The 11257-nt window shown below is 48.9% G+C and overlaps 2 protein-coding genes across 2 annotated transcripts; both read right to left on the bottom strand.

The window, feature by feature from the left end:
* Nucleotides 1–487: 487 nt before the first annotated feature.
* LOC136466469 (uncharacterized) lies at nt 488–3194 on the bottom strand. The gene is made up of 8 exons (XM_066464888.1): nt 2811–3194; nt 2645–2728; nt 2474–2554; nt 1794–1933; nt 1570–1660; nt 1325–1394; nt 920–982; nt 488–837 (listed from the first exon to the last, which is right to left on the bottom strand). The coding sequence occupies exons 1-8, from the start codon at nt 3179–3181 to the stop codon at nt 760–762; spliced, it is 978 nt and encodes a 325-aa protein (XP_066320985.1). The 5' UTR covers nt 3182–3194; the 3' UTR covers nt 488–759.
* Nucleotides 3195–3380: 186 nt separating this feature from the next.
* LOC136466470 (RGS1-HXK1-interacting protein 1-like) lies at nt 3381–11161 on the bottom strand. The gene is made up of 9 exons (XM_066464889.1): nt 10732–11161; nt 10582–10648; nt 10368–10445; nt 5341–5393; nt 4898–4981; nt 4734–4786; nt 4587–4651; nt 4414–4472; nt 3381–3824 (listed from the first exon to the last, which is right to left on the bottom strand). Exons 1-9 carry the CDS (start codon nt 11026–11028, stop codon nt 3735–3737), a joined length of 846 nt encoding a protein of 281 aa, XP_066320986.1. The 5' UTR covers nt 11029–11161; the 3' UTR covers nt 3381–3734.
* Nucleotides 11162–11257: the final 96 nt, after the last annotated feature.

Genomic DNA, 11257 nt, shown 5'->3' with positions numbered 1-11257 from the left:
GGCGGAGTCCGTGCCCTCGGGGTCGGACGTGACGGGGCTCTCGCCTGAGGATTCGGGGCGAGACGGAGCCCACGCCCTTGGGGTCGGGTGACCGGGATCCCGCGTCCTTGAGGTCGGACGAGACGGAGCCTGTGCCCTCGGGGCCGGGCGAGACCAAGATACACTCTTGACCATCCAAGGGAGTTAGCGTTCGCGGCCATTAGCTTCCTTCTCCCGGATACCCCTGCCGACACCAATATCTCGTCCTACTTCACCGTTATTTGGATTTTAACCAATGTGACAAGTAGCTCGTTTAATCAGCACAAGACAGTCCTTCCAACTTTGTTTTGCATATCAAAACACACTGTCAAAGCGAGAAGGTAAAATGGAATAAAATGGTTTCGAAACAATGCCCAACGCCAGGCATGTCTTATGGATCATGTCTTACTGTACCCATGCATTGGAGGGATGTCAATATAAATATGAGATTTCTGATGTAATTGATTGATTGCAAGAGTAACAGATATTTTATAATGCTAACATTACAGCTGGAAAAAACTAAAAGCGAGGCATTTTAACTAACTCAGTTATCGATATTGCGGCAATTCTAGCTAACCATATAGTACAGCACCACCACCCTGAAACATAAATAACTCAATGACCTAGTAAGCCACTGAGAAAATGGATAGAAATAAAGGCTATCAAAATTCTGGTATGTTATGCTAATATATCAACACTACGCCAAAACATTGAATGCGTGTTCTGCATTATCTGCTAATATCAAATTCGCCTGCGGTTATCAACCCTTGGTTTCTTGGATGCTGCTGAAGTACTGGAATCATCACCACCAGATTGTATCTGGCATTTTTTAAGGAACAAACTTTCAGCTTACCGTCATAGTTGTAAGCCAAAAAGACAGAGTGCAGACGATACTACTTACCTTATCAAGCTTCTCTCTGACTAGCTTTACAGTAGCGTTCATCGACTTGGATGGAAAATAATCCTACAAACAAAGCGAACATTTATCCATATATTGGGAAAGTAGCATTCAACTTAAGGAAAGGAAACCAGGACCAACAAGAAAAGAAGAGTGCAAAGCTACTAGAGTGGTAAGCTACATTAAACAGGTTTGCATTACATATTAGCACGGCAGGATCTCCACAAAAGTTAGACGTTTTGGCCCTTACCAGGTACTTTGCTTTAGTGATGTAATGCAAAGATGTTTGTGTTCTAGTACTAAATATCTTAGTTGACCAAAGTTGACCCGTTGGCATTGTTTAGCAACCTTAAATTTGTTGGGAAATGATTTCAAGGTAATTAGATTGAACATATTTTTACCACATACCTTATCTGAGGGCACATGACTGAAACGAGGATCTTCAATATGAGAAGCATGAATTGTCTTCATATATTCCCTGAATACGTGTAAAATGAACCTTAGGAGAAAAATCAGGCTGATACTTTTACACTTTGCTCAAGAGAACAGTTAGATTGAAGAGTTTCAGCCTAGTTGTCATAGTTTCACAACATCCACAATGTAACTGGTCATGTTATACTGAAATCAGCAAAGCCAGTGTCAGGAATACAAACCTCTTATTAGAGTTCATCTGGTGGTGATTCCCACTAGATGATCCCTGAGCTGGAGAATACTGAGATGTCCCTTCAGGTCTGCCAGCAGATGCTGGGAATGGAAGAAAATTTCTCAATCAAAGGTACCAGTGTAAATAAATTAGCAATGCTCACAGTAGTTATGCGTTGCTGTCAAAATACAAAATACAAAGCTGTAGAGACCAAAAAGTAAAGTGGAGGCACACATTTTATTCGGCCAAGGACTTCTTTTCTCCTAGCTTCCAGTTTCTCCTTAGTGTCTAGAGGACTCTCAAATTGAGGGGCGTAGGTCACCTGCAGGCGGTTGCCAAGAAATACAGACTCGTCAAGCTTCCTCTTTGCAAACCTGCAGCATGAGAGCACCAATTTTGCATTTCAAATGGAGGCCGCTGATTCTGGACTTTGACCATGAGAAAAGATATCAACAGTTGGCAGCAGATAAGCTCGAGCTTCAATGCTAGCAACTGGACGGTGAGATGTGAATTGAATCAACATTTCGTGGATTAAATTGTATGTTAGCCAACTGAATACACGGATTTTATGACCCAATTGACTTTTGTGGTTCAATAAAACACCAAGTAATTATTATGTTCTCTTGATTGAAGCCTGGTGAACAATAAGCATAAACTGAACATTGTCCCAAGTTGAATTGAAGAAAGATGAAGGTTAGGGTTACAGTAGGCTACATCATTGAGCCATTCTTGTCATCCCCAGCAGTTGGGGTTGGTAGGCCACAGAAAACACGGGGCGGTTTCATTGCCCTGTGCTGTTATTACAGTCCAAGAACACCTGAACTATACTAACTGCTAGATCAGCACAGAGTCCACACCACGTGAGTGGAAAATGCCAATGGGTGGAGACGGTGGTACCAAATGAATCGCCTCACCTGGCGTTGTTGACCTGGGAGAACTTGACGAAGAAGACGTCGGTGTAGGGTTCACAGTCCTCTGCATCCATGGGCGTGCACCTGACACCCAAGGGTGGGTAATTAATCAACTAATAAGCAGTTCGAATACAGGATGCAGGAGGAGCGAGAGGAGGAAGAGGTGAGACTGACTCCTCCACGGGGCCGTACGTCCCGAAGAGATTGGCGAGGTCGTCGCCGCATCCGAGTGAAGGCACGTTGCCCACGATCAAGTACCTGCAGGCAGGAGGAGCAAGCAACCACCGGCACCAACCATCAGCAAGGGCAAGCTAGGTCTGGAGAGGCGGGATTCTGGTACCTGGACTCGTCGCAGACGGTGTAGACGCGCACGGCGGCTGGCTCGTCGCGGTCGCGAGGCATCTCGACCGGCGGCCGGCGCGCAGAGGGGACGGACGCGTGGGGCGAGGCGGCTGTGCCGCTGGGCCTGGGCCTTTGCGGAAAGGAGGCGAAGGCGTCGTCCGCCGGAGCCCGGAGACGACGGAAGAAGCGCTGAATGGAGTAGTAGACAGAGGAGTTGGAGGATTTGGAAACCGGACCGCTTGATGGCGCAATTTCAAGCTGTTTCTGCAAACTTTGTAACGAAAATTTTAGAGATGAAGCTAAATTTTCAGCAAAGATATATATGACGAGTGAATGAAAAGACGAAGAACGTAGACGGCGGAGGAGCATGGACAGGAGCACCAGTCTCTCTGGCCAGTAATAAATGCAAGGTCAGCAGCTCGCATTATTTCGACCAAAATTTCATTCCACTTTTACAACTCCGAGGATTTCATTTCACCACAGACGATTATTTTTCAACCAAAATTTCATTCCACTTTTACAATTCCGAGGATTTCAATTCACATCACGGACGAGGGGTAACGAGGCATTCAGGTATTAAGTTTTTTTTTCCTCTGCCATACATCAGAGATGGCATCAAGCAGTTGGAAATAACATATGCCAGCTGATGGCGGTGAACATGTCAATAGGCAAAACAAAACAAAAACAAAAAAAAAAACAGTGCAAAATGCCATCTGTTACTCAGGTTTCAACGATGTTGCTTCTGCAACATTAGGCAGCACCAGCAGCACAATTACAGGTCTGCACGGGCAACAAAACTTATTATTTTCTCCTTTTCTCGAAACCAAGTGGGCAGTATATCGTTCACCATACACATCGAGCCTGTCTTCCTTCACAAAAATCTGATACAATGGACCCTCAGAACAACTGACAGGAGGGGCAGTCAGATGGGGACACCGTAATTCACAATCTTCGTGAGGGCAGCGTTAAGCACTCGCTTCTCCTTCTTAACCTGAGAAGCTAGCCCAGATATCTGCAACACATGAAAAGACAATCTCTGCTATGAGCTTTGATCACACAAGCCACCCAGCTTCAAAAAATACAAAATATTCAGAGGCCGCTGCATCATGGTCATCCACTCATCCATCTCTAGGATAATGCTACGAGCGTATAGCACAGTTTTACTTAATCACTCACTACATGAGATGTAATAAGCGGGCCGGAATAGTCAGTAAAATATAAACTGCTATGACAAGTGTGTATTTCTGAAAAGAGGCCCAACTGCAGCAAATAGCAGCTCATGTAGGTTAAGATACGAAAGAAATCACCAAGAAAACTAAATGTAATTCTCTATATAAGAGCTTCTGAGTGATCCAACAACATTATACATCCCATATTCCCATATATACAAATGGTACACTGTTTAACAAAATTCATTCTCAAGCACATAATATCCATGTCAGGAGCAACTAGTAAGACTGCTAAGAAAAGGCTTTGATGCATTTTAGAATACAGACTTAGGAGACATGTGTTATTAAAAACTCTAATTGGCTAGAAAAAAAAATCTCAAATCAATTCCTATAAACATCACCATGTCCAAAGATACATGCAGATTTACTAACCTCCGATCGAAATTCGGATGCATGTGCTCTGGGAAGCTGATCAAGAATCCCCTTCAGACCTGAGAAGACACATTTCATCAAAAATGCAAAATTCAGGATAAAATAATCTCCATACCAGAAATCAAATGTCACGAGCACAACACAAAACAATAATCTAGGGAAATCTTACACACCTACTGCTTGGTTTTCAATATCTCTAATCTCACTCAACTCATGTTGAATGGAACGCCCTTCTTCCCTGATAAAGCAGAAAGTATCACCCATGTTATATAGAGTAATAAGGACAGAAATAAATGATAGAAGGGGGGAGAGAGAGATGCCTGAGTGTATTCCATCCTTTCTGAAATCTTTTCTCTGCGGTTGCTGCTCTATCCTGGATTCCAGTATGCATAAAATCAGTCATGGATAGCATCTGAAGTTAAAAGAGACAAAAAAAAAAAAAAACTAACAAATGGTTCAATTATCTTCAAATGAAAAAAATTACCAACAGTTTTTGGCGTTCATTGGATACAAGATTCACAGTCTGCCGCATGTGATTCACTTCAGCTTGTACCCCAGAAAGTAGGGTCTATAGTATGAAAAAACAAAAATTATGTTAGATAATCGATCTGATCCGTACCATTTCGTAGGGAAAATACAAACTTGCAAACATCATATTTGATTTTATTCTGACTTGCTACATGAACGTCATCAATCATGTTCAGGGAAACAACAGTTAAATGTATCCAAACACTAGCATGTAAATTATAAGAATGTAGTCATAGGTGAATAGATAGCCCCACCTAGGAAGAGGAGGACTTCTAAGCAAGATGGTGAATTAACTTGAAAGAGTATGAATCAAGGAAGATGGTTAATTAACTTTGAAGAGCATGAATCTATCAAGTCACAGGAGTATATGTGCCAATCAAAATGACATAGGGTGCTTACCTCCTTGCTAACAAACATGCGTCGTACTCGTTGAATAAGGTAGCTCCTTGGCCCTGCAAGGATTCATTCATATTCATTTAGTATTACAAAGGTCCATTTTAAGCCTTCTTGAAATTATATTGGAACAAATGTCCAATGAGTCAGCAAGCTTATTACCTTGGGGCTATGTACCATGAAATACTAGGCAACTAAGTCGAGGATGGATAGTTTGAACAAAACTTCGCAACAGCTTTAATGAATTTCATCAATTCCCAAATCATTGAACTATTATTTCTGAGAGCAAATAGGTCTTAGGAATTGATTGATCGATTAGCAGCAGTACAGGGTACAATATATAGGCAAGGATCAATAGGGTTTATAGAAACACCCAATCAACGGTGATCCTTGCCTTATCAATGTAATCTATCTATCTTATCCCGTAAGGCAGCCAGCCTAACAGGCTAGGCGCCAGGCCCAAGGCCAGCCCATTAGGGCGCCTATTCGAACACGCCCCCGCAGTCGAATCGTCAGCCACTCTGCACGTTTAGACTGGACCTAAACTCCGTGAAAACTGAAGTAGGCAGCCCTTTGGTGAAGATATCTGCATATTGCGAAGAGGTGGGAACATGCAGAACACGAAGATCACCAACGGCGACTCGCTCCTGGACGAAGTGAAGATCGATCTCAATGTGCTTGGTGCGCTGATGCTGAACCGGGTTGGAGGTCATGTAGACGGCACTGATGTTGTCACAATACACCAGTGTGGCGCGTCGTAGAGGGGCATGCAGCTCCAGAAGTAGCTGGCGGAGCCAAGTAGCCTCTGCAACTCCGTTGGCCACCGCGCGATACTCGGCTTCAGCATTGGATCTTGACACTGTGTTCTGGCGCTTCGAGGACCAGGAAACAAGGTTGTCGCCAAGGAACACCGCATAGCCTGAGGTGGACTTGCGAGTGTCCGGACAACCAGCCCAGTCAGCGTCGGTGTAGACGACAAGATCAGTCGAAGCAGACGGTCGCAGCAGGAGACCAAGGTGAAGAGTGCCTCGAACGTAGCGAAGAATCCTCTTCAGGGCAGCAAGGTGAGGCTCACGAGGATCATGCATGTGGAGGCAGACTTGCTGAACTGCATATGCAATGTCTGGGCGGGTGAACGTCGAGTACTGGAGAGCTCCGGCAAGGCTGCGGAAGTCTGTAGCATCAGACACAGGGCCCCATCAGCTGCAGCAACCTTCGGATTGGTGTCAACTGGAGTGGAGCACGGCTTGCACTCTGTCATCCCTGCGCGTTCCAGAATGTCCAGCATATACTATCGCTGTGAGAGGAGGCCATCAGCACTTCGCTGAACCCGCATACCAGAAGTGATGCAATGCACCGAGGTCTTTCATGGCGAACTCCTGCTGAAGCGCTGAGATAACCCGCCGAAGAAGATCGGGTGAGGAAGCTGTGAGGACAATGTCATCCACATAGAGCAACAGGTAGGTTGTATCTAATACACGCTGGTAAATAAAAAGTGAGGTGCCTGACTTGGCTTCCACAAACCCAATAGACAGCAGGAATGAGGCCATCCGGCTGTACCATGCGCGAGGAGCCTGCTTCAGGCCGTATAGGGATTTCTTCAGAAGGCAGACAAAGTCCGGGTGAGCTGGATCTTCGAACCCGGACGGCTTCTGGCAATACACAATCTCAGACAGATTGCCATGAAGGAAGGCATTCTTCACATCTAGCTGGTGGATGGGCTAGCTGCGAGAGAGCGCCAAGGAGAGCACCGTGCGGACAGTAGCGGGCTTCACCACAAGATTGAACGTCTCATCAAAGTCAACACCAGGCCGCTGGGTAAAGCCACGAAGAACCCAGTGTGCCTTGTACCGCTCAAGGGAGCCATCAGACTGAAACTTGTGCTTGAAAATCCACTTGCCAGTGACGACGTTGGCCCGAGGAGGTCGAGGCATGAGGTCCCAAGTGTGATTCTGCAAGAGAGCACTGTGTTCTTCTTCCATAGCCGCTCGCCAATTGGGGTCAGTGAGAGCGCTACGAAAGGTCTTTGGCACTGCAGAGAGGGGGGCGGCCTGACCCGGGCGTCAAACTGGGTGGAGGCGTGAGCGATGAAGTGAGCAAGCGTGCTGAAAGTGTCAGATTTAAGCCGCAAAGGAAACGTCCACAAATAATGAGTGCAATCATCAAGTATGACCAAGTAGTATTTATAACCAGAAATGCTGACAACTGGAGAGGTCCATAAATCACAATGTAGAAGATCAAACTTGCTAGACGCACGAGAGGTGGACTCATGAAAGGGTAAACGAACATGACGCCCTAACTGACAAGCATGACATAACTCTGAGCAATCCTGAATATGACAGGAGACACTAGACACGAGCTTCGACAACGCCTCATGACCGGGGTGGCCAAGACGCTGATGCCACAGCGGGGAGGAAGCCTGGGCGACAAGGGAGTGTGCAGGGGGTAGGCGCAGAGGGTATAGCGGCCTAGAGCTATTGCACCTGACGATCTCGGTCCGAGATGGAAGAACCTTCACAGAACAACCAGCGGGGTCAAACTCAACAGAACAATTATTGTCGGTAGTAAATTGACGAACAGAGATAAGATTCTTAATAATTTATGGCGACACAAGGACATTATTAAGACGTAAATTACGAGACAACTCTGTAGAACCAGTGGCCGTGACAGGGAGAAGAGAGCCATTACCGACAACAATGGATGAAGGAGTAGGGTACCGCGGGAGAAGAACATGTGCAAGAGAGAAGGACTGAGATGTCATATGTGAAGTAGCACCTGAGTCGAAGTACCACTCGTTGGACGTAGGAGGGGTCAGCGACGTTGTGCTGAAGGCGGAGGCGAGGGCCGTTGGGTCCCAAGAGGGGAGGCCGGCCACCGGGTTGTAATACCCAGGGGCGACCCACTATCCAGTGCCATCAGGAGCAGGGAGGGCAGCGGCCTGCTGGTGAGCAGCAAGGGCGTGCTGCTGCTGTTGGGCGAGGAAGGCCTGCTGTTGCGCCTGCTGCTGTGCCTGCTGCTGCGCCTGCAAGTGAGGAGGCACTGGGATGGGTGCCAGCGGTGGACGAGGTCCCCCTGGCCACATTTGAATGGTCCCGGTCCAGGGGTTGTAGACGCTGGGCCATGGCCGCCCGCCGCCCGGCTGCTGCAGCATTCCAGCAGGGTGCTGCTGCTGTTGTGCACCACCAGTGGGGTGTGACCCCTGTCCAGGAGGGCCACCGCCGCTGTTGCCTTTGCCGCCACCGCAGCGCTTGCTGCGACGGTTGTTAGGTGGCTTGGAGTTCCCACCAGCGTCCGTGCCGGAGGACGCAGAGGCAGGGCTGGGAGTGGTGGAGGCGGCGAGCGCAGTGGCAGGTGCGTCCTTGCGGGTCTCCATGGTGAGTTCCTCGAGGATGAGGTCGTCACGAGCCTCCAGGAAGGTGGGGAACGGTCGAGCGTGACGAAGGAGCGTCCCAACATGGCTGAAGCGCTCATTGAGGCCGCGGATCACATTGAGGACGAGCGTGCGGTCGGTGACGACCTCGCCAAGGGCCGTGAGATCATCGGCCATCTTTTTCAGCTTGCGGCAGTAGTCGGTGACGGAGAGGTCGCCCTGGACGAAGTTGCGAAACCGTGTCTCGAGGTGGATGGAGCGAGCCTCGCGGTTGCCAAGGAACTGCGACTCGACGGCGAGCCAGGCATGCCGAGCGGTGGAGCCCTGGGCGGAGATGATCTCGCCAAGGTTGTCGGTGAGCGTGGCGACGATCCAGGACTTGACGACGCAGTCCATCTGGGCCCAATCAGGAGGAATTGGGGCTGGAGGTTCCTCTTGAACGTGATCCTGGAGGGAGAACTTGCCGAGGATGAGAAGAAACTGATCACGCCAGCGGTTGAAGTTACCGGAATCGACGTCGAGGATGGTGGTGACGTGGTTCCGGATGTTGCTGACCGCAATAGCCTGAGCATGGAGCTGTAGAAGGGCAACGGCCTCGTGATGCAGCATGGCAGCCCGAAGATCGGGTGGCGGCGCTGAAGTGCCTGCAGGTGCGGCGCCAGAGGGTTCCGGAGCAACGGCGGCAGCAGCGGCCGCCCGCTCCTTGGCAGCGCGCGCCAGTGCCTCGCTAGCGCGCTGGGCGGCGGCGTCGCGATCCTTAGTCGCGGCTGTGGCCTCCTCCTCGGCCTGTAGGGCGCGTGCTAGGGCAGCATCACGCGCAGCCTGATGCTCGCGTTCAAGACGCTGAGCAGCGGCGGCAGCCTCGTTGGCCTTGTCCGCGGCGAGGCGTTGGGCGACGGCGTCTGCCTGGATGGTGGCAGAGGAGGCGTCCAGATCGTCCCCAGCCCTGGGGGTTGCTGGAGGGGTGGAGGGCATGGTGGCGCAGCACGGTGGGTACCGGTGCGCGGAGGGGCGCAGCGCGGCGAGGGGCCGGCGCGCGTGGAGTGGGCAGCGGAAGAGGAGACCTAAACCTAGGCGGCTGATACCATGAGAGCGAATAGGTCTCAGGAATTGATTGATCGATTAGCAGCAGTACATGGTACAATATATAGGCAAGGATCAATAGGGTTTATAGAAACACCCAATCAACGGTGATCCTTGCCTTATCAATGTAATCTATCTATCTTATCCCCTAAGGCAGCCAACCTAACAGGCTAGGCGCCAGGCCCAAGGCCAGCCCATTAGGGCGCCTATTCTAACAATTTCAAAGTTTTTTTTAAACCAATGTGCATCATATTCTAAGAAGAAGGAATACATTGACTCGGCTGAGGTCTCAAAACATTTCATTCATTTGCAAGAACACAGCAAAGGATCAATTCTAGAATATCAAAAGTACATTTGAGTTAAAGAAAACAATTTGGTTTAGCATGTGGTAATAATGACTTCAATGTTCTTCAAGTGCATTGTGTGGATACTAAATTACAGCTATGTGAATCCCTCATGCAAATACTAAATTACATTGTGCATTAGCAAAAGGAACCAATGAAAGTACAATGCAAACAGCAGAAACCCATTCAATATAGCACCAAAGAACAATGAAGTTGTTGCAAGGAAAACATATTACTTTTGAAAAGGACAATCCCTGCAAGTGTTGCAGAGCCTGCAGCAATGCCTGGATGCATTATCGCCATGACAACACCCTCTGCAACCATTATAACCATTCAATGCTTGAGAAAAAAAATAGCAAAATTTCGCCAACGAAGATGAACATCATCTACGAAGAACATCAAATTAAGGGGAATCCCGAACTATCTGATCTTTACGCAGCAAAACGGCACCTTTGATCTTGCCAAACACAATCTGCTCGTGAGCAGAGTATTCCTTCTTCACCCATTCCAGCTCCTCCTGCGAATAGGACAGCGAAAGGTTTGAGCTTTCACCAAATTGTGCTTAGATCGACCGAAGCGAGGGGAATGGGGGGCCACCACCTTGGCGATGAGGGTGAGGTCGGAGGCGGCAGCGTAGGTGGAGGACGCGGCCGTGGAGGAAGCAGAAGCAGCCGCGGAGGCGGATGAGGTGGCCAAGGTGGTGGCGGAGGCTAGGGCAGCCTTGGCGGCGTCGGCCTTCTCGGTGCCGAAGGTCTCGGCCCAGCGGGTGAAGTCTGCAGCCGCGGCCGCCGCGGAGGCGGCAGAGGAGGCGACCATGGAGGAGATGGAACCGCTCTCCGGCTGCGGAGGAGGCGGCGGCGGCGGCGAGTCGCCGGAGCTGGTGGGCGCGTCGGCCATGGTGGTGGCGATGGTGCGGGTGTGTGCGTCGGACGGATCCAATGGGCCCAATTCAACGAAGAAGGGTTGACAAAGTGTTAGTAAATACGCTTCCTGACTATGTATACGTACTTCAAGAAAAGTGCGTCAGTCTGCTAAAAAAATAAGCGTCATGGCACGATATTTTGAAAAACAAAAACCTGGTAGTTATATGGTCAAAGGCAGACCAAACCTGTTCTGAAGTTAAATT

Source organism: Miscanthus floridulus, chromosome 7, assembly GCF_019320115.1.
Source record: "Miscanthus floridulus cultivar M001 chromosome 7, ASM1932011v1, whole genome shotgun sequence".
NCBI classification, from domain to species: domain Eukaryota; kingdom Viridiplantae; phylum Streptophyta; class Magnoliopsida; order Poales; family Poaceae; genus Miscanthus; species Miscanthus floridulus.
The sequence above is the reverse complement of the archived record's forward strand: the minus strand, read 5'-3'. Positions and strand labels throughout refer to the sequence as shown.

Coding starts and splice junctions, on each gene's coding strand:
- LOC136466469 (XM_066464888.1), bottom strand. CDS start 3,181: ATGCTCCTCCGCCGTCTACGTTCTTCGTCTTTTCATTCACTCGTCATA. Junction 1,934..2,473: donor TCCCAGGTCAACAACGCCAG/GTGAGGCGATTC, acceptor CTCATGCTGCAG/GTTTGCAAAGAGGAAGCTTG. Junction 838..919: donor TCAGAGAGAAGCTTGATAAG/GTAAGTAGTATC, acceptor AAAAAATGCCAG/ATACAATCTGGTGGTGATGA.
- LOC136466470 (XM_066464889.1), bottom strand. CDS start 11,028: ATGGCCGACGCGCCCACCAGCTCCGGCGACTCGCCGCCGCCGCCGCCT. Junction 10,649..10,731: donor ACCTCACCCTCATCGCCAAG/GTGGTGGCCCCC, acceptor TCCTATTCGCAG/GAGGAGCTGGAATGGGTGAA. Junction 10,446..10,581: donor TGTGTTTGGCAAGATCAAAG/GTGCCGTTTTGC, acceptor TAATGGTTGCAG/AGGGTGTTGTCATGGCGATA.